This window comes from Bufo bufo, chromosome 3, assembly GCF_905171765.1.
Source record: "Bufo bufo chromosome 3, aBufBuf1.1, whole genome shotgun sequence".
In the NCBI taxonomy this organism is placed as follows: domain Eukaryota; kingdom Metazoa; phylum Chordata; class Amphibia; order Anura; family Bufonidae; genus Bufo; species Bufo bufo.
This window is the reverse complement of record NC_053391.1, coordinates 469,968,853-469,994,111: the sequence shown is the minus strand read 5'-3', so window position 1 is coordinate 469,994,111 and position 25,259 is coordinate 469,968,853. Positions and strand designations below refer to the sequence as shown.

The 25,259-nt window shown below is 43.2% G+C and overlaps 1 protein-coding gene across 2 annotated transcripts; it reads left to right on the top strand.

The window, feature by feature from the left end:
- Nucleotides 1-190: 190 nt before the first annotated feature.
- Nucleotides 191-8,773, top strand: ABHD13 (abhydrolase domain containing 13). Of its 2 annotated transcripts, XM_040425236.1 has the most exons (3): nt 191-298; nt 6,580-6,711; nt 7,618-8,773. In XM_040425236.1, the coding sequence occupies exon 3, from the start codon at nt 7,641-7,643 to the stop codon at nt 8,649-8,651; it is 1,011 nt and encodes a 336-aa protein (XP_040281170.1). In that variant the 5' UTR covers nt 191-298; nt 6,580-6,711; nt 7,618-7,640; the 3' UTR covers nt 8,652-8,773. The 2 variants fall into 2 exon arrangements, with proteins under 2 accessions (XP_040281170.1, XP_040281171.1); XM_040425237.1 differs by lacking the exon at nt 6,580-6,711 and having other exon boundaries at nt 219-298.
- The last annotated feature ends 16,486 nt before the right edge of the window (nt 8,774-25,259 follow it).

Genomic DNA, 25,259 nt, shown 5'->3' with positions numbered 1-25,259 from the left:
CCTCTATCTCTGAATTTACGGACAGGCTCCTAGTTTTATGAAGCAGACGGTTTCCACTTTGTACGCTTACTACAAATATATAACGTTGTTTTATACATGCAGTCATTACGATAGCCTAATGAGGTCGTTGCCCTTAAGCAAGATGGCAGATTGAGGCTGACCACGTGACTTGTGAGGGGCTAACGTCTAGGTGACGTTTCTATCAGAATCCCGGAAGAGGTGCGGGAAGTGACAGCAGGGCGAGATAGAGTACGATGGGATGAGAGGCCGAGAGCAGCCAGCAACCTGTACCTGCCATGTGAGCAACAGGAGGGGGGACACGTATGGGGGGCTGCGGGGAAGGGAGCTGGCTACTGGATGGCCCGCACCGTCATGCCGGCACAGCCGCAGCATGGATAATGTTATCAGGCTGGGCCATTGTTTTATACACGCTTTATTTAGCTTTTACTGATTACTCCCTTTACACCTTTTCCATGACATTTGCCAGGTGTCGTTCATCCAGAGCCCCTAGACACATTGCATTGCTGTTGATGGATCCTGCAGTGTTAGGGTACTTTCACGCTTGCGGCAGAGGATTCCGGCAGTCCGGACGCGAACGGATGCATTTGTCCGGTGGATCTGTCTGACAAATGCATTGCAATACCAGATCCGTCTTTCCGGTTGTCATCTGGAAAAAACGGATCCGGTATTTATTTTTTCACAGATTTAAAGGTCTGCGCACGCGTGGACCGGAAGAACGGATCCGTCAATGCGAAAATGTAATGCCGGATCTGGCACTAATACCTTTCAATGGAAATGAATGCTGGATCCGGCATGTGTTCAGGATTTTTGGCCGGAGAGAAAACTGCAGCATGCTGCGGTATTTTCTCCGGCCAAAAAACGTAAGAGGGACTGAACTGATGCATCTGGACGGATTGCTCTCCATTCAGAATGCATTAGGATAAAACTGATCAGTTCTTTTCCGGTATTGAACCCCTGTGACAGAACTCAATACTGGAAAAGACGAAAGCAAGTGTGAAAGTACCCTTAGCCCCCATGCACATGACAGTATGTTTCAGTCACGTGCGATCTGCTTGTTTGCGGACAGCACACTGACCTGTTCATGTCTATGAGGCCATGCAGACCGCTGTATTATTTGCAGATCCTTGTGCATATCTTAGAACATGTCCGTATTGAGGAGGAGAGTAGCCCTTCCTATTGAGAGGATTGAGAAAATACAGAATGCACAGAGGAAGATATCCGTATATTGCCCTGTGCATGAAGCCGTTACTCAATTTTTGCAAAGAGATATTATGGGGTTAAAACGGATTGCCATCCTTAAGGCATCAGGCCCTTCACATTACATGGATGCCCTCCTTAAAGTGATTAACCGGATGCCTACAGTGCTATCTGTCAACCCATGGGGGCCCATTGTAAGAAAAAAATATATATATATCCTTTTACTGAAAACCGTCCTGTGGAATAATAGTGTCTACTGCGCCGCTCCATATGTTGTTTGGGTTTTATTTTCCTGTTCTACTGATGTGTATCGGCCATATGGACACACTATTGGCCTCTGTCTGGCTAATGTCTCCCTATTTTAGGATGTATGTCGGGAGCTGAATGTACATTACAGATAGGGAGAGCGCAGCAGCAGGTTGCGGTATTTTTTCTGGTTTTCTGTTTCCTCATATGAGAAGAAGTGAAAATTATAAATAGCTAGACTCCTCACATGACGATTGTGATGGTGTCCGTCAGGGCTGTGGAGTCGGAGTCGAGGAGTCGGAGGCAATTTTCGGGTACCTGGAGTCGGAGTTGGCAAAAAATGAACCGACTCCGACTCCTACTAAATTTAAATTGGAATAAAAATAAAAAAAAGCAAGTTTAAATGTCCCAATTCACAAAAAGTTATAATTAATTACCGTATTTTTCGCCCTATAAGACACACCTGCCCATAAGACGCACCTAGGTTTTTGAGGAGGAAAATGAGAAAAAAAATTTTTTTTAACCAAAAGGTGTGCTTTTGGTGGGTTTTGAACTGATGGTGGTCTGTGGATGGCACTGTTATGGGGGCATCTGTGGATGGCACTGTTATGGGGGCATCTGTGGATGGCACTGTTATGGGGGCATCTGTGGATGGCACTGTTATGGGGCCATCTGTGGATGGCACTGTTATGGGGCCATCTGTGGATGGCACTGTTATAGGGGGGAGGATCTGTGGATTGCACTGTTATGGGGGCATCTGTGGATGGCACTGTTATGGGGCCATCTGTGGATGGCACTGTTATGGGGGATCATTGTGGGGGCATCTGTGGATGACACATATATAGCATCTTATCTTATGTGACATCCAAAGATCCCCCATAACAGTTTCCCTGTGTAGTGAATGGGGGTCAGTATCTGTTTCTGTAATGGCAGCGGGGCCCGGTGCAGTCACTGTATTCTACTACACCGGGCCCCGCTCACTGTAGTATACGGTAATCATATCTAACTTGTGGGTATTGTTAAAGTATTCCAATCATCTTAAATCTAGCGCTGTACTACTTACTACTAACTTCTTGGCAGTCAGGAAGCCGGGCGGGCGGGCGCTCGTAGCGTTGCTCACTACGTCAGGCGCCTGCGCCACCTGCTTCATTCATAAAGTGGGAGGAGCAGGCGCGTGACGTAGTGAGCTACGTTATGAGCGCCCGCAATAACAATAGCCACAAGTTAGATATGATTACCGTATACTACAGTGAGCGGGCCCCGGAGTAGTAGAATACAGTGACTGCACCGGGCCCCGCTGCCATTACAGAAACAGATGCCGGCCCCCAGCCCCTCCTCCCACTCAGCCTATTCACCGGACGGTCGCAGCATTCGCCCTATAAGACGCACTGCTATTTCCCCCCCACTTTTGGGGGGGGGGGGGGGGGGGCGTCTTATAGGGCGAAAAATACGGTAATTCTCTACTGTAAGAATAAAGGCCAATGCATGCAGTGCGTCACGTCACCGCAAAACGAACACGTTAAGTGACCATGAAGAAGCAGGCTTTTCATATGCCTTACTATATGGCACGCAACGCACAGTTAAGGAGCGGCAATACTTATACTTTCCATTGTGTTGTGTTCCGCTGTTACAGGGTTAACCTAGCCTCTCACTGATAACCGATTAAGTAAATATGTTTTTTGCAGGACTAGAGACACTTGTATAACTGACGGGAATGGGTAGTCAATAGTTCAAGACTGAAGCTGTAAACCATTGGAAAAACTGCTGTCATTCAGCTAAGGCTATAAAAACTCAGATTGTTGGCTTAAACATGACTATGGGATTCTACTAGGAAAATCATGTTTTACAATAAATGCCCCTTCCTGGCTCCCCCCACTGCCCGATCTTCAGCAGAAGATCAGCACACAAAGGAGAAGGCAGCAGCTTCCTAGCCAGTAGTTCTGCGGTAATGACATGTATGTTGCCTTTCTTTCCTTCAAGGAATGTATAAAATACATTCGCATATTAAATACAGAGGAGTCTGAAGTACCAAAAACTGAGGAGTCGGAGCATTTATCTACCGACTCCACAGCCCTGGTGTCCGTCATGTAACTGGAACAAATGGCGCTGCATGCTGAATTTTTTTCCCAGCAAATATGATGGAGCCTCTGCCTGAGGTGTGAACACAGGCTAACGTACACATGATATGCCACTGAGGGAGGCATGGGGGATACATTTCCTCTAACCGGGTCTAATCCAACCAGTGTATCCAGTATTACTGGCTGCTGGTGTTTGCACTCATGTAAACTGTATCTGATATTGCCTAGGGCCGTTCTTGTTTCGCTTGTTATTGGGCAGCATTGCACCTTTATGGCTAGCTGAGCATTTGTATTGCTCAAGCACCTTTTATGGATATTACCCCCTTTCTGACTCAGCGATTTTTCAGTTTTCGCTTTTTCCTCCCTGACTTCCCGGAGCCATAACTTTTTTCTTTTGCTTCGCTGTATGAGGGCTTGTTTTTGCGGAACAAGTTGTACTTTCGTATGCTGCCATTTAATGTGGCATACAATGTAGTAGGAAGCGGGGGGAAAAATTTCCAAATGGGCAGGAATAAAAAAAAAAAATACCTCAATTCTGCCACACTTTTTTACGGATTTTGTTTTTACGGTGTTCACTATGGGGTAAAACTGACTTGTGCTCTTCATCCTCCAGGACAGTACAATTACGCCAATACCAAATATGTACGTGTACTTTAATACTGAAAAAAAAATATTGTTTTCTTTTCATCGCCATATTCTGACCCCCATAACTATAATATAGTTACCGGTATGTCTACGGAGATGTGTGTAGGATAATTTTTTTGCAGGACTATCTGTAGTTTTTGATAATACCGTTTTGGGGTGTGTATGACTCTTTCATCACTTTTCATTTATTTTTTTCTGTTACGCCATTCATGGCAACGTTTTTTTAAATAGTTTAATAGTACAGGCATTTTTGCATACAGCAATGCCCATGATGTTGAGTTTTTTTTATTGTTTGAGTATTTTTATTTTTATTTGGGGGAAGGGGTGATATGAAATTTTTATATATTTTTTTTTGTTTTTTTTTATATTTTAAACCTTTTTTTCATACTTTTTGAAAACTTTTTATTAGGTCCCAAGGTGGACCACAGCACAGAACTGTAATAGATAAGTAATGAGCCTGGAAGCCTAATACAGGTTCAGGCTCATCACATTGATCTCCGCCGTGGGGAGGCGTTCAAGCCCATGTCCAGTTTTCCGGCTTCTCAGATGCAGGGGTCACATTTGACCACGACATCTGAGAGGTTAAGTGTCCGCGATTGGTTATCAATATCAGATTGGCGGGGGGTCCGACACTCGGGACTCCCGCCGATTAGCTGTATGAAGAGAAAGAGCGCACGTGTGCCCTCTCCTGTCTTTCTATAAAATCAGTGATACAGTCCTAACCTCAGTATCTGAAGAAAGGGATTTAGGGGTCATTATTTCAGAAGACTTAAAGGTAGGCAGACAATGTCATAGAGCAGCAGGAAATGCTAGCAGAATGCTTGGGTGTATAGGGAGAGGCATTACCAGTAGAAGGAGGGAGGTGCTCATGCCGCTCTACAGAGCACTAGTGAGACCTCATTTGGAGTATTGTGCTCAGTACTGGAGACCATATCTCCAGAAGGATATTGATACTTTGGAGAGAGTTCAGAGAAGAGCTACTAAACTAGTACATGGATTGCAGGATAAAACTTACCAGGAAAGATTAAAGGACCTTAACATGTATAGCTTGGAAGAAAGACCAGACAGAGGGGATATGATGGAAACTTTTAAATACATAAAGGGAATCAACAAGGTAAAAGAGGAGAGAATATTTAAAAGAAGAAAAACTGCTACAAGAGGACATAGTTTTAAATTAGAGGGGCAAAGGTTTAAAAGTAATATCTGGAAGTATTACTTTACTGAGATAGTAGTGGATGCATGGAATAGCCTTCCTGCAGAAGTGGTAGCTGCAAATACAGTGGAGGAGTTTAAGCATGCATGGGATAGGCATAAGGCCATCCTTCATATAAGATAGGGCCAGGGGCTATCCATAGTATTCAGTATATTGGTTCAAATGGTTCTTATCTGCCGACACATTCTATGTTTCTATGTTTTCCTGCTCGCCATAGATATAGCTTCAGCGAGCAGGAAGAAAGAAGGGAGACGGCACACGTGCCTTCCCTTCATACAGGTGATCGGTGGGGATGTCGGACCCTCACCGGTCTGATATTGATGACCTATCCTAAAGATAGGTCATCAATATTAAAAGCCCGGAGAACCCCTTTGAAGGGGTTTTCTGAGACTTTGATATTGATGCCTCCTGGCATCCCTGTCAAACAGCTGAATGAAGAGACCATTACTTTAGTGGCATATTTGACTCCCCCAGGAGTCAAATATTTCTGACATATCTTCAGGATAGGTGATCAGTATGTCACTACCACCAACCAGTTGTTAGACATAGACTTCCTAGGCTAGTGACATCACGTTCATTGGTCACATGTAGTGTTGAGCGAACTTCTGTTTTAAGTTCGGCGTCTAAAGTTCGGCTTCCGGTTAGCGGAGAATCCCGATATGGATTCCGAATTCCGTTGTGGTCCGTGGTAGCGGAATCAATAATCGGCCGATTATTGATTCCGCTACCACGGACCACAACGGAATTCAGAATCCATATCGGGATTCTCCGCTAACCGGAAGCCGAACTTTAGACGCCGAACTTAAAACAGAAGTTCGCTCAACACTAGTCACATGGTCTATGTTCTATTCAGTCCCATTCATGTGATTGGGCAGCAATGTGCAGTACTGTGCTTTGCATGCTGTGTGGAGGCCACAGCGCTCCTTTGCATAGCTGATTGGCGTCGGGAGTTGGACTGGGGATAGGTCTTCAATATTATACACCTGGAAAACCTTTTTCAGTTCCTGGGAGATTGGGAGTTATAGTATAGGAACTGCCAATGGGTTGGAGGAAGCCTTAGGTTCTCCAATTTACTGTACTTTATTCACAAGTGGAAATACCTGGAGAGTTATACATAATGGCTTACTCTTGATGGTAATACTGGGTGTAAGAATGTTGTAATTTCTGTTATTGACACAGGTCCTATTAATTGATGTCCCAGTGGATGCTGCGTCTAGAACATACAGAAGAACCACGGCCAGCACTGGCACCTGTAGAGCAGCGTAGCTGGATTGTTGTCCTGCCTCTTCTTCCATAGTGACTATACATCAGGTATGTCCAGTCTCAGGTTCCTCTATTCTTCGGCAGAACACAGATTTTTATTACTTTCAGTAACACATTCTAGTTTTAAATAACTGGTAAAGAGTGTGACTTTCCTGTAACCCGGCAATCTGAGAAGCCTGTCAGCCAGGGTGCCTAGAAATTAGCCACTTGTATTCGACTATTTGAGTTGGCGTTTTTTTTCTCCACTTGAGATCTGTGAATTTTCTTATTCAAAAGCAAGTCGAAATGTAAAGATGGTTCCAAGTATGGTCTCCAAACGTCTGCAATTTTTACACCGTACCAGGATTAACCATTGCATTTCTGCAATAGTTTCACAATTGAGTTGTGACAGTAATCAAGTCTTAAATCTCTGCTGTTGCAGGGGCCCATAAGGACACGTGTCTTAACTGCTACAGAAAACTTAAAGACGTTTTCCCATCTTAGACATTTGTAGCATGTCAATAGGCTATGCCATAAATGTCTGATAGATGTGATCTAGGCCCCTAAGTGGTCTGAGATAACTACAGAATCTCACCCCTTTTCTCCTCTGCTTCTTCCTGTGTTGTGCTTCGGACCTCCTCTCAACCATTTGTTTTCCTGACTGCAGCAGTGATGTTCTGTGCACACAGGTCAACCAATGCAGCCAATCAGTGGCCTCAGCAGTGACTATCTGTGTACTGCTGAGGCCAGTGGTTGGCTGCGCAGTGTCCTGTGTGCACAGAACATCACTACTGCCACCATGAAAACAAATGTCAATGTGGAGAACTGGACCGCAGCACAGAAACCCCTTGAGCAGGATTGAATTACATGACGTCCCTTCATAACCCTAAGTGAAGACTTTTTTTTTGGGTACATCAGTGAAATATAAGATGCGTATATGTTCTTTTTAATATGTTCTACATGTCTGTTTTTTAGGGCACAAACAGAAGAGATCAAGAATGGAAAAACATTTGAAGTTTTGGGCTTGTGCTGAGAGGTGGTTACTGACTTTAGCATCGTGGTCATGGGGACTATGTCGGATATGTCTTCTCCCGTTAATATTAACGTTTAATATGTATGGTGGTATTATTCTGCTGCTTCTGATATTTGTCTCCATAGCTGGAATCCTGTTCAAATTTCAGGATGTACTGCTTTATTTTCCGGACCAGCCTTCTTCATCACGACTTTATGTACCAATGCCCACCGGAATTCCACATGAGAATATATTCATTAAAACAAAGGATGGCCTACATCTCAACCTCATCCTCTTGAGATACACAGGCGAAAATGCAAACATTTCTCCAACCATTATTTATTTTCATGGTAATGCGGGAAATATTGGCCATAGGTTACCCAATGCGTTGTTGATGCTGGTCAACCTTAAAGTGAACTTGCTCTTGGTTGACTACAGAGGGTATGGAAAAAGTGAAGGAGAGCCAAGCGAAGAAGGCCTTTACCTAGACTCTGAAGCCGTACTTGATTACATTATGACCAGACCTGACATTGATAAAACAAAAATTATACTCTTTGGCCGCTCACTAGGGGGCGGCGTTGCCATTCATTTAGCCTCTGAAAATGCTCACAGAATATCAGCGATAGTATTAGAAAATACTTTTCTTAGCATTCCTCACATGGCCAGCACCCTGTTTTCTTTTCTTCCTATGAGGTACCTTCCTTTGTGGTGCTACAAAAATAAGTTTTTGTCCTACAGGAAAATTTCTCAGTGCCGAATGCCTTCCTTATTCATCTCTGGGCTATCTGACCAGTTAATTCCTCCGTTCATGATGAAACAGCTGTATGAACTCTCCCCTTCCCGGACTAAAAGATTAGCCATCTTCCCAGATGGCACACATAATGACACCTGGCAGTGCCAAGGCTACTTTGCTGCACTTGAACAATTCATCAAAGAACTGACCAGTAATCACTGTCCAGAAGAAAATGCAAAAACCTCAAATGTGACAATAATATGAATGCCGACTTCTTCCCATTGCACTGTTGTATATGAGGTTTGTGAGACTTGATGAGAAGAATGTCATTTGTACTGTTTGTTTTCCAAACTTTAGAAAGTAAAACCTAGCGAGGGCGTCCATGATGTGGCTGAGACTTCAGCTCTTTTTCTATGGAGGTCTACTCCACTTCTCTCTACAGAGTTCTTAATAAACTCAAGTTCGGTGCATGCACTGTTTTAACATATCCCTCATTTTGGATTGACTGCTGCTCTGGTTTTAGAAAGTAGCTTCAGCATAACCTAGTAGGACACAGCGGTTTTCATTATGTTTTACATACATATTTTAAAGCCCTGGTCCACTGGTTTTAAAATGATACTAAAATGCAATTAACACAGATACCGCGGTTCACTTTAAAGGGCTTGTTTGGGGGTTAAGAAAGGTTTGCCCCTTTTTTTATGCCACAGTCTTCTAATCCTACATAATACTTTTAATGAGGACCTGTTGGTTCTTCTTGCGTCTTTCCTGAGTTAACAATTATGGGGCACCTTCTCTTAGAACTGTACATTGTGCAGTTCCTCAGCTATTGCTACTCGCAATTTCTAAATAAATTAACAACTGGGTGTTAACAGTTGAAGGTGTAGCTCTATGCAACCAAAAAAGAAAGCAATCCAGCTCCACCGAAATGCAAATTAAAGGGGTTGTCCGGGTTCAGAGCTGAACCCGAACCTTCCTCCATTTTCACCCAGGCAGCCCCCCTGACTTGAGCATCGGAGCAGTTCATGCTCCGATGCTCTCCTTTGCCCTGAGCTAAATCGCGCAGGGCAAACGCATTTTTTGGAGATCCGGTGATGTACCGGGATTTCCATGGGGCTGCCAGGAAGCCTGGTGACGTCACCGGCACTGATGGGCGGGATTTAGCGCTGCTCTAGCCAGTAAAACGGCTAGTGCAGCGCTAAAGCCCGCCCATCAAGAGCCGGTGACATCACCGAACACACTGCCAGGCGGAAGCTTCCGCCCGGCAGTGTGTTATGATAAACAAAAGAGCCCGTGCCATGCGCGATTTAGCGCAGGGCAAGGGAGCACATCGGAGCATGAGATGCTCTGATGCTAGCCTCAGGGGGGCTGCCTGGGTGAAAATAAGGTTATGTCTGGGTTCAGCTCTGAACCCGGACAACCCCTTTAAAACCTTCTTAGGACATTAAAAAGTAACAAGTAACGGTGAGTACAAATGATGCGTTCAGACCAACTAGGCAATCTTAATAATAATAACATGTATATGTAAAGATTAAGGGGTATCTGTCAGCACATTTATACCTATGAAACTGGCTGACCTGTTACATGTGCCCTTGGCAGCTGAAGACATCTGTGTTGGTCCCATGTTCTTATGTGCCTGCATTGCTGAGAACAATGAAGTTTTAATATATGCAAATGAGCCTTACTGTTACTCCGAGAGACTGCTATCTCTGTAACCGCTGTGCCGTCTGCACTCTGACAGGGCCAGGCAGTGAAAAGATCATCATAACCTGGCCTTGTCAATCAAAGCAGAATCTCTAGGTGTCACTTTGACAAGGCCAGTTTATGATGATTTTTTCACTGCTTGGCCCTGTCGGAGTGCAGACGGCACAGCGGTTACAGAGAAAGCAGAGCCTCTAGGTGTAATGTCAACGCCCCCGTTGCTCCTAGAGGCTCATTTGCATATATTTAAACATAATTTTTCTCAGCAATGCGGGCACATATGAACATGGGAACAACACAGATGTCTTCAGCTACCAAGCGCACATGCAACAGGTCAGCCAGTTCCATGGGTACAAATCTACTGACAGATGTCCTTTAAGATCGATTGGTTGATCAAAACGCGTCATTTGTACTCACTATCGTCACCTATGACTTTTTAATGCCCTAAATAAAGAAGTTGATTTACATTTTCATTCCTTTCTGTTTTGGTTCTATTACTTACACAGTGTGCACCTGGAACATCCCTTGGCTGGATAGCTAGTAAATATACTCCATGGGCCAGATTTATCATGACTCTGACACCTCACTCCACTTTCACATATGGCTAAAGTCAGTTTTAGCCAAGTCAGATTTATGATCGGCCCTTTAAGACTGTAATAAATGTGGTTTGACAGTAGCATTTAATCCGTCAGTAAGCAGCTTTACAAAAGTCGCACATCTTTACGAAAAAGTCGCACGTTTTTATGAAAAAGTCGCATGTTCTATTAAAAAGTCTCATAAGATAAGCATGGTCCTCACTGGAGTGAAATTGCGACTTTTTAAATAGTCCCAATAGTAAATCTGTCTAGAGATTCATTTACATAAGAAAACACGCCCACTTTCAGAAAACTGGCGAGCATAGTGCAGAGCAGAAAAAAGTTGCAAATTTGTGTGCAGTTTTAGCGTTTGGGACTTTTTTTGGGACTTTTTCACTCCATTATTCTGACCTGAGCTAATGATAAATCTGGCCCCATGTGTATCCCTCTACACTCTGACACTGGGCAGGGACACACAAGGGGCCAGATTTATCATTACTTTGACACCTCACTCCACTTTCACATACAGCTAAAGTCAGTTTTAGCCAAGTCAGATTTATGATCGGCCCTTTAAGACTGTAATAAATGTGGTTTGACGGTAGCAGTTTATCCGTCTGTAAGCAGCTTTACAAAAGTCGCACATCTTTATGAAAAAGTCGCATGTTCTATTTAAAAGTCTCATAAGATAAGCATGGTCCTCACTGGAGTGAAATTGCGACTTTTTTGCGACTTTTTAAATAGTCCCAATAGTAAATCTGTCTAGAGATTCATTTACATAAGAAAACACGCCCACTTTCAGAAAACTGGCGAGCATAGTGCAGAGCAGAAAAAAGTTGCAAATTTGTGTGCAGTTTTAGCGTTTGGGACTTTTTTTGGGACTTTTTCACTCCATTATTCTGACCTGAGCTAATGATAAATCTGGCCCCATGTGTATCCCTCTACACTCTGACACTGGGCAGGGACACACAAGGGGCCAGATTTATCATTACTTTGACACCTCACTCCACTTTCACATACAGCTAAAGTCAGTTTTAGCCAAGTCAGATTTATGATCGGCCCTTTAAGACTGTAATAAATGTGGTTTGACGGTAGCAGTTTATCCGTCTGTAAGCAGCTTTACAAAAGTCGCACATCTTTATGAAAAAGTCGCATGTTCTATTTAAAAGTCTCATAAGATAAGCATGGTCCTCACTGGAGTGAAATTGCGACTTTTTTGCGACTTTTTAAATAGTCCCAATAGTAAATCTGTCTAGAGATTCATTTACATAAGAAAACACGCCCACTTTCAGAAAACTGGCGAGCATAGTGCAGAGCAGAAAAAAAGTCGCCAATTGGTGCGCAGTTTTAGCGTTTGCGCATTTTTTCTGGACTTTTTCACTCCATTATTCTGACCTGAGCTAATGATAAATCTGGCCCAAGGAGTTTATTCATACATTTCTAAGAGGAATAACAGAAGAATGGCACCGTACAGAGTTATGAGAGAAGATGCTCCAGGGAAAGCAAGCATTTACTATAAGAGACATGTCTGGAGTGGTGCGAGGTTCTCTCTATGAAGGTCAGAGAGAAGATCTCTTATGAGAAGATGAAGCTACGCTTGTCATGCTGGAGAATGGTATGGGCAGTTAGGTGAGACTACTCCACTGAAACTCCTTCTATCCAGTCAGTATGCGTTAGGTTGTCTGACATGCTGAACATAAAGGTATGGGTTTCTTTTTGAGTAATTGACACAATCCTTTACGTGTTCTTTAAGGTGCTGTGACGACCAGAGATTGGTTTCTAATACTGTGTGCTATTCATTCAGCTGTTAATGTTGTTATGCATGCTTATATTATTTTCCTCTTTCTATCTTTTACCTTGGCAATGCACATCTTCACCTCATCGGTATATGAAAAGTGTTTACTTGGGGCAACTGTCCTTCTTTGGGGCATAATTCAGAGTTTGGGGACACGCAGAATGTTTGTTTTTTAGCCCACAGATATGTTACAACACTCATCTTTTGTTTCATCCATTGCAGTAAATGGTCAAATTATGGAGTATAAGCAATAGTTACTTCTAATTATGGGTTGGGTTTGATGGTATATTTCTGGTTGATTTGGGTAAGGTTTTTCCTAGTCGATAGTAAATGAACTCTCTCATTGCCTTCCATTGCAATATCCCAGCAAGTGATACATGCTGTGTAGAGGATCTGCACCAAAAACCCAATGGGCAGAAGAATTTCCAGCGCTGGTGGCAATCTACACATGAAAGCAGACAACCATCAATTCCTTGAGTCCTTAGCATGCTGTCCATGAGAGCAGACTATAAATGATATCGCTGAAGTGACGTCATGCTCACAATCAAATTGCAAGGGCTTCTATCTTACTGTAAGAATGTTCACTTTGTATGAAAGCTGTTTTAACACCAGTTTTACTCATGTCAGGATGTACATATTTAGAATAAATTATTCATGTTTTCAAAATGCTTGACAGATGAATGGTTTGTGTTGCCTCCTCTGGTCCACGCTCATGGTGACGGCAATTATAGTAATAGACTTTATATAGCGCTGACCTATTCCTCAACATTTTACAAAATAAGATATTAAAAAACAAATCAACATTAGTTCTGCATGCAGTACTTTTTTCTATATAAAAAAACTGATCTCTGACGGATATGACTCAAACGGATGCCAAATGTGCATAACTGATACTCTGTATCCGTTTTTTTTTTTTTTTTTTTCTGTTCTTCTAACGGATCAGAAGAACAGAAAAATAACGATGATGTGAACTCCCTAAGATCAGTTCCAAAAAAAATAAGCACAACATATTTTGATATTTATTTTGTAAATTTTTCCATAGAGTAAACCAGTATTACGAAATCTTATGATATAGGGACATTTATAAAATAATGTTAGTATGCCTTCTTCAAGTTCTACTACCACCTTCTTAGTCTAAACTGAGCCCATACAGTAAGGCCCCTTTCACACGAGCGAGTTTTCCGCGCGGGTGCAATGCGTGACGTCAACGCATAGGACCCGCACTGAATCCTGACCCATTGATTTTTTTTTTCACGCAGCCCTGGCTCCATAGAAGTGAATGGGGCTTCAGTGAAAAATTCATTGCATCCACAAGCAAGTGCGGATGCGATGCGTTTTTTACTGATGGTGGCTAAGAGATGTTGTTTGTAAACCTTCAGTTTTTTTATTACGTGCATGAAAAACGCATCAAACCCATTGCACCCACGCGGAAAAAAATGAACGCAGACGCAGACAAAACTGACAACTTCCTTGCAAAATGGTGCGAGTTTAACTGAACGCATCTGGAGCCAATCCGTCACACTCATGTGAAAGAGACCCCTTGCAAACAAGCGGGTCTGGATGCGTTGCGTCTGCGAACAGGGAAAATCGTGCGAGTAGGTACGCAATTTCAGTCAGTTTTGACTGCGATTGCGTTCCGATGTTCAGTTTTTATCGCATGGGTGCAATGAGTTTTGCACGCGCGTGATAAAAAACTGTGGTACCCAGATCCGAACCCTGACTTCTTCACTGAAGTTCGGGTTTGGGTTAGGTGTTCTGTATATTTTATTATTTTCCCTTATAACATGGTTATAAGGGAAAATAATAGTATTCTTAATACAGAATGCTTACTAAAATGTCCATTGAGGGGTTAAAAAAATAAATAAAAATTAATTTATCATCTTCTTTCAGGACCTGCCAAAGGACCTATGTGTCATGCCCTGCTCAGGCTATGTGCGGAGGTCTGCCAGATTAGCAGCACGTGTGTAGCCTTTTGTTTTTGTTCGGAGTTGAGCTATTTCCGCCTCCTTCAGGTGCACTGGGTGGGGTTGTTGGTTTGAGTTTAAATTACTCCCACTCCCAGTTTCCTGTGCGGGTTATAGCTTTTGTCTGGCTCAGAGGAAGGAATTTGCTGTTCCTGCTCAGTAAAAGATAAGTTGGTGTTGCTTTCTTGTGGTTGTCTGTCTAGGCTGTTAGAGAGACGCCTGCCCCTTCCAGGTCCTAAGGGAGCAGGCTGCCTCTTTCCCCCTTTCACAATCTTAGGGTTTTTAGGGTATCTTCAGCCTAGGCACGGGGACACGGTCATTTCCACCATCAGGGTCTGAACGTGGGCATAGAAGTCTAGGGAGAGCTGGTAGGGATTTGTCAGGAGGTGACCTTCATCCCCAGCTTCTTGCCTAGACACTTGTTTGTTTATATTCTGTGCATCTTGTATCCTGTCCGCCGTGACATTATAACCCGCCCATACTTTGACTGCCATTTCTCAGCTATTTTGAGATGGAGTCAATTGATGCACTAGTTGATCGCATGCAGGGATTATCCCTAGAGGTTGCGAATCTGCTTAATTCGGTCACACAGTGTCAGAATGCGCTGGCATCAGGTGCAATAGGAGGAAGTCAAATTTATGGGCAGCCTAAGGTCGCTCTCCCTGATAGATTTGCAGGGGGTGTGGATGATTTTATCCGCTTTAAAGAGTCATGCAAGTTGTATTTTCGGCTGCGTCCATCTTCGTCTGGCGATGAGAGTCAGAGGGTAGGGATAATCATTTCGCGCAATCCTGGGCCCTTTCTCTGCCGTCCGTTTCTCTGGCCCTCCGGTCGCTGGAAGAATTTTTTAAAGCCTTGGGATTAATTTATGATGATCCAGATCGGGTCTCGATGGCGGAGTCTAAATTGCGTAATTTATTACAAGGTGAAAATACTGCAGAGGCTTACTGCGTTGAATTTAGGAGATGGGCTACTGAGTCAGAGTGGAATGACCCCGTGTTACGTAGTCAGTTTTGTCAGGGGTTATCTGAGAGATTAAAAGATGCCCTTGCTTTTCATGAGTACCCGGATACTTTGGAGAATGCTATGTCTTTGGCAGTACGGTTAGATAGACGTATTAGAGAGAGGTGTAAGGTTCCCTCCGCGCAAGGGATCCCTTCTGTGAGTGGTTTTGTCTCACCTGCTCCCCAGGGTGATATGACATGTAACTCTGGGGTAGGGGAGAAACCCATGCAGCTGGGTCAGGTATCTATCCGTTCTGGTAGTAGGAACTTTAGGAGGTTGCATAAACTATGTTATTACTGTGGTAAAAGTGGTCATTTTATTTTTGCTTGTCTTTTTGTTAAACCGCATGTTGATGAGAAAGAATCACAAAGAGGTTTACTTAAAGAAAAAAAAACATCCCTGACTCTTGGTAGTGTGAATGGGGTGGTAGAGCAAGCAGGTATGCAAGCTCCCTGTAATACTCGTTTTTTCCTTCCAGCTATGGTGGCGCTAGACTCAAGAACATTTTTTGTTGAAGTATTCATTGACTGTGGTGCTGAGGTAAACCTTATTAATTTTCTTTTTCTTTAAAATCTGGGTCTAAGTACTTGCACTTTAGAAAGAGAGATTCCGGTTTTCGCAATTGATTCTTCCCCTCTTTCTCAAAGGAGTCTCACTCATATTGCTCACGGTATTCTGTTAAGGGTGGGTGATTCACATGTTGAGATCATGTCTTGTTTTGTCATGAAGGACTTGCCCGCTCCTATAGTCTTAGGGTTACCGTCGTTGACAAAACATAACCCCATTATAAATTGGCAAGCAAGACAGATCATTGGTTGGAGTGAATTTTGTTCGGACAATTGTCTTCGCACATCTATCTCTGGTGTGTCTACTACAGCCTTACCTCAGTATCTCTCAGATTTAGTGGATGTCTTTTCAGAGGGTGGGGCTCAGGAATATCCCCCTCATCGTGACTATGATTGTCCAGTTAATCTCATCCCAGGGGCTAAGTTGCCAAAGTCTCGGCTTTACAATCTTTCTCAACCTGAAAGAGAGGTCATGTGGAAGTATATTGCCGAGAGTTTGGCAAAAGGTCATATTAGGCCATCTAAGTCTCCGGTTGCAGTGGGTTTATTCTTTGTAAAGAAAAAGGATGGATCGCTGAGACCTTGTTTGGATTTCCGGGAATTGAACCGTATTACGGTCCGTGATCCGTATCCCCTTCCTTTGATCTCCGATCTTTTTGATCAGATTGTTGGAGCCAAGGTGTTCTCCAAGTTGGATTTAAGAGGGGCCTACAATCTGATCAGAATCAAGGAAGGGGATGAGTGGAAAACTGCCTTCAACACGCATGAGGGTCATTTCGAGAATCTGGTTATGCCTTTTGGGTTAACTAACGCGCCAGCGGTATTTCAGCGATTCGTCAATTACATTTTCCATCATTTTGTGGGGAGGTTCGTGGTAGTTTACTTGGATGACATTCTAATTTACTCTCCTGATCTGAAGACCCATCAGGATCACGTGAGACAGGTTTTGTCGATCCTTCGGGAGAATAAATTATATGCCAAATAGGAGAAATGTGTGTTTTCTGTGCTGGAGCTTCCGTTTCTGGGTTATCTGCTTTCTGACTCTGGTTTTCGTATGGACCCCGAAAAGGTCCGGGCGGTTCTGGAATGGGACCGACCGGAGAATCAGAAAGCTTTGATGGGGTTTTTGGGGTTTACTAATTATTATAGAAAATTTATCTTGAACTATTCTTCCATTGTAAAACCTCTGACCGATATGACTAAGAAGGGCGCCGACGTCTCTGTCTGGTCGGATGAGGCATTGCAGGCCTTTTTGGCTATTAAGGAATGTTTTGTGTCTGCTCCCATTCTGGAGGTTGATGCATCAGAAGTGGGGGTTGGAGCAGTGTTGTCGCAGGGTTCATCTCCTGGCAAATGGGTTCCGTGTGCTTTTTTTTCCAAGAAGCTCTCGGTCGCCAAGAGGAATTATGATGTAGGAGATTGGGAATTGCTGGCCATCCAATTGGCCTTTGAGGAATGGCGTCACTGGTTGGAGGGGGCGTCTCATCCTGTTACAGTATATACAGATCATAAGAATTTGGCTTATCTACAATCTGCCAAGCATCTGAATCCTAGACAAGCCAGATGGTCACTGTTCTTTACCAGGTTCAATTTTGTGGTTACTTTTCGCCCGGGGGTGATGCGTTGTCTCGCAGTTTTCCTGGGGGATGTGATTCAGAGGATCCTGCTCCGATTTTGGCTGATGGGGTGGTGGTCTCCGCTCTGTACCCCGAATTGGAGATGGAGGTGTTGGGAGCCCAGGAGGGGGCTCCTGGTTCTTGTCCCCCAGGGAGGTTGTTTGTTCCTGATGGACTGCGATACAAGGTATTCAAGGAACATCACGATACTGTCCTTGCTGGACATCCTGGTAGTAAGTCCACCTTTGATCTTGTGTCCCGGAGGTTCTGGTGGCCCTGGTTTCGTAAGAGTGTTGAGGATTACGTAGCAGCTTGTGAAACCTGTGCACGGTCAAAGGTTGCTCACACTCGACCTGCTGGTTCACTTCTTCCTTTGTCTATTCCGTCTCGTCCTTGGACGCACTTGTCTATGGACTTTATTACAGATCTGCCGAGTTCCTCCGGGAAAACAGTAATTTTGGTGGTTGTTGACCGTTTTAGTAAAATGGCTCACTTTGTATCGTTAGCCAGTCTGCCCAATGCCAAGACTTTTCCTCAGATTTTTGTTGATAATATCATGAAATTGCATGGCATTCCCTCGGATGTGGTTTCTGATAGGGGCACGCAGTTTGTCTCCAGGTTTTGGAAGGCGTTCTGCTCTCGGCTTGGCATTCAACTTTCGTTCTCTTCGGCTTTTCATCCGCAGTCGAATGGGCAGACAGAGCGTACTAATCAAAACCTGGAGACCTACTTGAGGTGCTTTGTGGCTGAGAATCAGGAGGACTGGTCCTCATTCTTGTACCTAGCAGAGTTTGCTTTGAATAACCGTAGGCAGGAGTCCACGGGAAAGTCGCCATTTTTTGGCGCATACGGTTTTCATCCTCAGTTTGGTACCTTTTCTGGGACTGGTTCCTCTGGGATGCCAGAGGAGGAGAGATTTTCTTCTGCCTTGTCTTCTATCTGGTGGAAGATCCAAGTGAATTTGGAGAAGATGGGTGAGAGGTATAAGCGAATGGATGACAAGAGACGTGTGACTGGTCCGCACCTGTGTGTGGGTGATCTGGTATGGTTGTATACTAAAAATATTAAACTGAGAGTACCATCTTGGAAACTGGGTCCAAGATTTATTGGACCTTACAAAATATCTGCGGTGGTCAATCCAGTAGCGTTTCGTCTGGATCTTCCGCAGATTTGGAGGATCCATGATGTGTTCCACAAGTCTTTACTGAAGAAATATGTGAAACCGGTGGAACCATCGCCATTGCCTCCTCCCTCTGTTCTGGTTGATGGAAATTTAGAGTTCGAGATCTCCAGGGTTCTCGAGTCAAGAGTTCTTCGGGGTTCCCTTTCAGTACCTGGTACACTGGAGGGGATACGGCCCTGAGGAGAGGATGTGGGTTCCGGCTGTGGATGTTAGTGCCAGCCGACTGGTGAGGGCTTTTCACAGATCCCACCCGGATAAAGTTGGGCCGGGGTGTCCGGAGGTCACCCGTAGAAGGGGGGGTACTGTCATGCCCTGCTCATGCTATGTGAGGAGGTCTGCCAGATTAGCAGCACGTGTGTAGTCTTTTGTTTTTGTTTGGAGTTGAGCTATTTCCGCCTCCTCGACTCCCAGTGTCCTGTGTGGGTTATAGCTTTTGTCTGGCTCAGAGGAAGGAAGGAGGGAAGGATTTGCTGTTCCTGCTCAGTAAAAGATAAGTTGGTGTTGCTTTCTTGTGGTTGTCTGTCTAGGCTGTTAGAGAGACGCCTGCCCCTTCCAGGTCCTAAGGGAGCAGGCTGCCTCTTTCCCCCTTTCACCATCTTAGGGTTTTTAGAGTATCTTCAGCCTAGGCACGGGGACACGGTCATTTCCACCATCAGGGTCTGAACGTGGGCATAGAAGTCTAGGGAGAGCTGGTAGGGATTTGTCAGGAAGTGACCTTCATCCCCAGCTTCTTGCCTAGACACTTGTTTGTTTATATTCTGTGCATCTTGTATCCTGGTGGTGTGCGTGGTGACGTCAGCGCAAGTCCTGCTGAATGAAGATAGAAATTGCGTCATCAAAGGTCCTTTGGCAGGTTCTGAAAGAAGAAGCAAGGAGATGATGCCGGCTGCGCGAACAACAGGATGAGGTGAGTTAATAATTATTTTTTTTAACCCCTAAAGCCACATTTTAGTAAGCATTCTGTATTAAGAATGCTATTATTTACCTTTATAACCATGTTATAAGGGAAAAAAATTAAGTAAATTGACTTTTATCAATTTACTTACATCATCTCCTAGCAACCATGCGTGAAAATCGCACCGCATCCGCACTTGCTTGCGAATGCTTGCGATTTTCACGCAGACCCATTTATTTCTATGGGGCCTGCGTTGCTTCAAAAACGCAGAATATAGAACATGCTGCGATTTTCACGCAACGCACAAGTGATGCGTGAAAATCACAGCTCATCTGAACAGCCCCATTGAAGTGAATGGGTCCGGATTCAGTGCGGGTGCAATGCCTTCACCTCACGCATTGCACCCGCACGGAATTCTCGCCCGTGTGAAAGTGGCATAAGAGTTCATTCTGCTGCAGTTTGGCACATTGGCCAATGCAGCAAATAGATATACTGCCATGTGAGAAATTATTAACTCGAAATTAAAAGCACCTCGGGTACAAGATTAGTAAGCGTAAGAAAAGACACACATAGTAAGGGTCCATTCACACGTCCGTGTGTGTGGATCCACAAAACACGGATATCGGCGATGTGCGTTCCGCATTTTGCGGACCGCACATCGCCGGCACTGAATAGAAAATGCCTATTATTGTCTGCAATTGCGGACAAGAATAGGACATGTTCTATATTTTTCGGGATCGGAATTGCGGACCCGGAAGTGCGGATCCGCAATTCCGGATCCGGGCAGCACATCGTGCTGCCCCATAGAAATGAATGGGTCCGCAATTCTGTTCCGCAAAATGCGGAACGAAATTGCGGACGTGTGAATGGACCCTAAATCTACCAAAATACATTGCAGATTCCACAGCGAATTTGTAGTAGGCAGCCTCAAAGTGGAAGAGAATTTACGAAATCTCATCCAATTAAGGCCTCATGCACACGACCGTTGTTTTGGTCCGCATCCGAGCCGCAGTTTTTGCGGCTTGGATGCGGACCCATTCACTTCAATGGGGCCTCAAAAGATGCGGACATTACTCCGTGTGCTGTCCGCATCCGTTGCTCTGTTCCGTGGCCCCGCAAAAGAAATATAACCTGTCCTATTCTTGTCCGTTTTGCGGACAAGAATAGTCAGTTATATCAATAGCTGTCTGTGCCGTTCCACAAATTGCGGAACGCACATGGACGCCATCCGTGTTTTGCAGACCGCAAAACACACAACGGTCATGTGCATGTAGCCTTATGCTGCAGATTTTTACGATTGATTTCACCCTTTTGTATGCAAAGAGGAAAATTTTAAACAAAATCCACGTGTAAAACATTTCCCTGTTGATTTTGGTGCAAACCGATGCAATTGATATTTTCTGTTGCAAATTAAGTCCCGTGTCGACAAACCCAAAGGATGTTCTTGTGAGATTTATTTAGAGGCAAAAATGAATTGGGTTACGTTAAAGGGAAAAAGGAAAACCTTTACTTTAGAAACTTAGGTTACATGCTTTCATCTAATGTGATCCAATCCTGTGTATGGTACAAAATAGATGAACTTTAATAGGACCACAAATACACCCATGTTGATGAAAAATAGGGGAAAAAAGATTTCAAGCTTCAGACTTTCCTGGTGGTCTATAGAGTGAAGGATTGATGCCCACTTCTCTTGTGGTCTAAAATACTGTCAGTTACTGCCTGCTTCCCTGGCAGAATAATAGGCGTTGATTCACATATCCGTTGTATATTTCATTATACCGTTCTCCTATACCAGGGTTATAACTGAATTTAAGGATGGAATGCAAAACGGAACCCTTTAGAAGCATTCCATTTTGATCCGTCCTTATAGTCCTGTCAACAGGACTTTTATTTTTCCGTCTTACATAACGGAACAAGACTAAACCGTTATTTGTGTCCATAGAACTCTACTAGGACGGATCAAAATAGAATGCCTCTAAAGGGTTTGCATTCCGTCCCTAACCCCTTCAATCCCGGGCCTGTTTTCACCTTCCTGCCCAGGCCATTTTTTGCAAATCTGACATGTGTCACTTTATGTGGTGATAACGTTAAAACGCTTTTACTTATACAGGCCATTCTGAGATTGTTTTATCGTCACATATCGTACTTCATGACAGTGGTAAAAATGAGTTAAAAAAAAAACATTTTTATTCATAAAAAAAATACCAAATTTACCAAAAATTTGGAAAAATTTGCAAATTTCAATTTCTCAACTTTTATAATAGATAGTAATACCTCAAAAAATAGTAATTACTTTACATTCCCCATATGTCTACTTCATGTTTGGATCATTGTGAAAATGACATTTTATTTTTGGGGGACGTTAGAAGGTTTAGTAGTTTGGAAGCAAATCTTGAAATTTTTCGGAAAATTTCCAAAACCCACTTTTTAAGGACCAGTTCAGGTCTGAAGTCACTTTGTGAGGCTTACATAATGGAAACCACCCAAAAATTACCCCATTTTAAACTACACCCCTCAAGCTATACAAAACAGATTTTACAAACTTTGTTAACCGTTTAGGTGTTCCACAAGAATTAATGGAAAATGGAGATAAAATTTCAGAATTTCACTTTTTTGGCAGATTTTACATTTTAATCCATTTTTTCCAGTAGTAAAGCAAGGGTTAACAGCCAAATAAAACTCAATATTTATTACCCTGATTCTGCGGTTTACAGAAACACCCCATATGTGATCGTAAACTGCTGTACGGGCACATGGCAGGACGCAGTAGGAAAGGAAAGCCATATGGTTATTGGAAGGCAAATTTAGCTGAACTGGTTTTTAGATGCCATGTCCCATTTGAAGCCCCCCTGATGCACCCCTACAGTAGAAACTCAAAAAAGTGACCACATTTTGGAAACTACGGGATAAGGTGCCATTTTTATTGGTACTATTTTTGGGTACATATGATTTTTAATTGCTCTAATTTTTTGTGAGGAAAGGTAACCAAAAAATTGATGTTTTGGCACAGTTTTTATTTTTTATTTTTACAGCGTTTACCTGAGGGATTAGGTCATGTGACTTTTTTATAGAGCAGATCGTTACGCACGTGGCAATACCTAATATGTCTACTTTTCTTATTTATTTAAGTTTACACAATAATAGCATTTTTGAAACCGAAAAAATGATGTTTTAGTGTCTCTATAGTCTGAGAGCCATAGCTTTTCTATTTTTTGACCGATTCTCTTAGGTAGGGTCTAATTTTCTGCGGGATGAGGTGACGTATGATTGGTACTATTTTGGGGTGCATACGCCTTTTTGATCACTTGCTGTTGCAATTTTTGTGATATAATGTGACAAAAATGGCTTTTTTTTTTTTACATAATTTTTTTTTTTTTTGGTATTTGCCTGAGGGGTTAGGTCATGTGATATTTTTATAGAGCTGGTTGTTACGGATATACGGCAATACCTAGGCAATACCTAATATGTATATATTTTTTTTATGTATTTCACTTTAGCACAATAATAGCAGTTTTGAAACAACAAAAATATGTTTTAGTGTCTCCATGTTCTGAGAGCTATATTTTTTATTTATTTTTTGGGCGGTTGTCTTAGGTAGGGGATAATTTTTTGCGGGTTGAGGTGATGGTTTTATTGATACCATATGCCTTTTTGATCGCTTGGTGTTGCACTTTTTGTGATGTAAGGTGCCAAAAATGGCTTTTTATTACACTGTTTCTTTTTTGTTGTTTTTTATGGTGTTTATCGGACAGGGTGGATCATGTGATATTTTTATAGAGCCGGTCATTACGGATGTGGCGATACCATTTACACAGTTTTTTTTTTGTTTTTTTTTATGGTGTTTATCGGACAGGGTGGATCATGTAATATTTTTATAGAGCCGGTCATTACGGACGTGGCGATACCTAATATGTGTGGGTTTTGTTTTTTCTGTTTTTTATTATAAAACAAGGGAAAAGGGGCGTTTTTTTTCTTTTTTACTTTATTAATTTTATTACTTTATTAATTTTATTAAAAACACTTTTTTTTACTTTTTTTTCTTTACTTTATTTATGATGTTCATTTTTGGGGGTCTGATCCCCTCTGCAATGCATTACAATACTTCTGAGTCATACACTAACAGGTTGCCTACTAGACCTAGCCTGAGGCTGGATCTCCTCGGCACCCATAGAAGGCAGTTCCCGATGCCGTGCAAGGCATTGGGCGCCTCTGCACGGGTGTCGCATCGGGTCCCCGCCACAGCAGCGGGGACCCGCTGCAATCACTCACCCGACACAAACCCCTCTATGTCGTGGTCAGCGCGGACCGTGGCATAGAAGGGGTTAATCCTCCGGGCCCCTGCAGTGATCGCGCGCACCGCTCCAGTGCCCGCGCGATCACTATGATGTACCATTACGAAAAATTGCGGGAACAGAGTAGTTCCCATGACGTAGTAGTTTTCATTGAAATTTTTTTTTTTTTTTTTAGCATATGTTACTGCTGCAGCAGCATTATGCATAAAGCAATCTTTAGTTTCTTCACATACCACTGTTTTCCTTGAGTTTTTCCCTTAGTTACGGCTGTTTAAACATTTACAATATAAGGACCTTCTCAAGATGGCTCCTCTGCCAGTTTTCTGAGGCCAAAACTGCTTTCCAACATTTCCCATACACACTTGCTGTGACCAGCAGCTCCCTGCCTGCCTTTCAGATTGGATTACTGAGAGACACACCTCCTCACTCTGAAGCCTAATGCAGGCATGCAGTGAGGAAGACCGCCCCTCTGTCTTCTGTTTATACTAAAAGGAAGACAGACAGGCCCTAGCAATGGTCTTTTAAGGGAGCAGCGGAAAGGGACAGAGGACTAGAGATGGCCTTGACCCATAACACACACATCAGGTGGGACAGGCCAGCCAATTGAGACGTTTCAGCACATGCACACACCCCCACCCTATAACAAAACCCGATCTGGCAGTCATTTTACATTCTGTGTTTTGCCAGTGTAGGGAGAGGTTGCTTTGTGGAGCAGGGACAGACTGTTAGGGACACCAAACACTAGCTAATAAGGCCACAAAGTCCTTTTAAGGACTGGTTTAGGTGTGCTATCGATAGGTGTGAGATACTGAGGGGTGTGATATACTTATAATATACTTTCTAACATAGAAAGTATATTGTAGTGCATTTGTATTGTGCAGCAGTTGTGTGCGGTTCTGCTGCGATAACGCAGCTATATAAAGGGACAAACGCTATTGGAGTAACTAATTGCAACTGGTGTGATATACCTGTTGCCCTAAAAAAAACTGATTGAGGGGTGTGATATACCTATAATATACATTCTAGCATAGAAAGTATATAGTGCATTTGTATTGTGCAGCAGTTGTGTGCGGTTCTGCTGCAATACCGCAGGTATATAGAGGGACAAGCGCTATTGGAACAACTATTTGCAACGGATGTGATATACCTGTTGCCCCAAAAAAAACTGATTGAGGGGTATGATATACCTGCTTCCACAAATGCTCATTAAGGAGATTGATATACCTGCTTCCACCAAATATTGATTGAGGCCTTCGATACACCTGCTTCCACAAAATATTGATTAA

Coding starts and splice junctions, on each gene's coding strand:
- ABHD13 (XM_040425236.1), top strand. CDS start 7,641: ATGGAAAAACATTTGAAGTTTTGGGCTTGTGCTGAGAGGTGGTTACTG.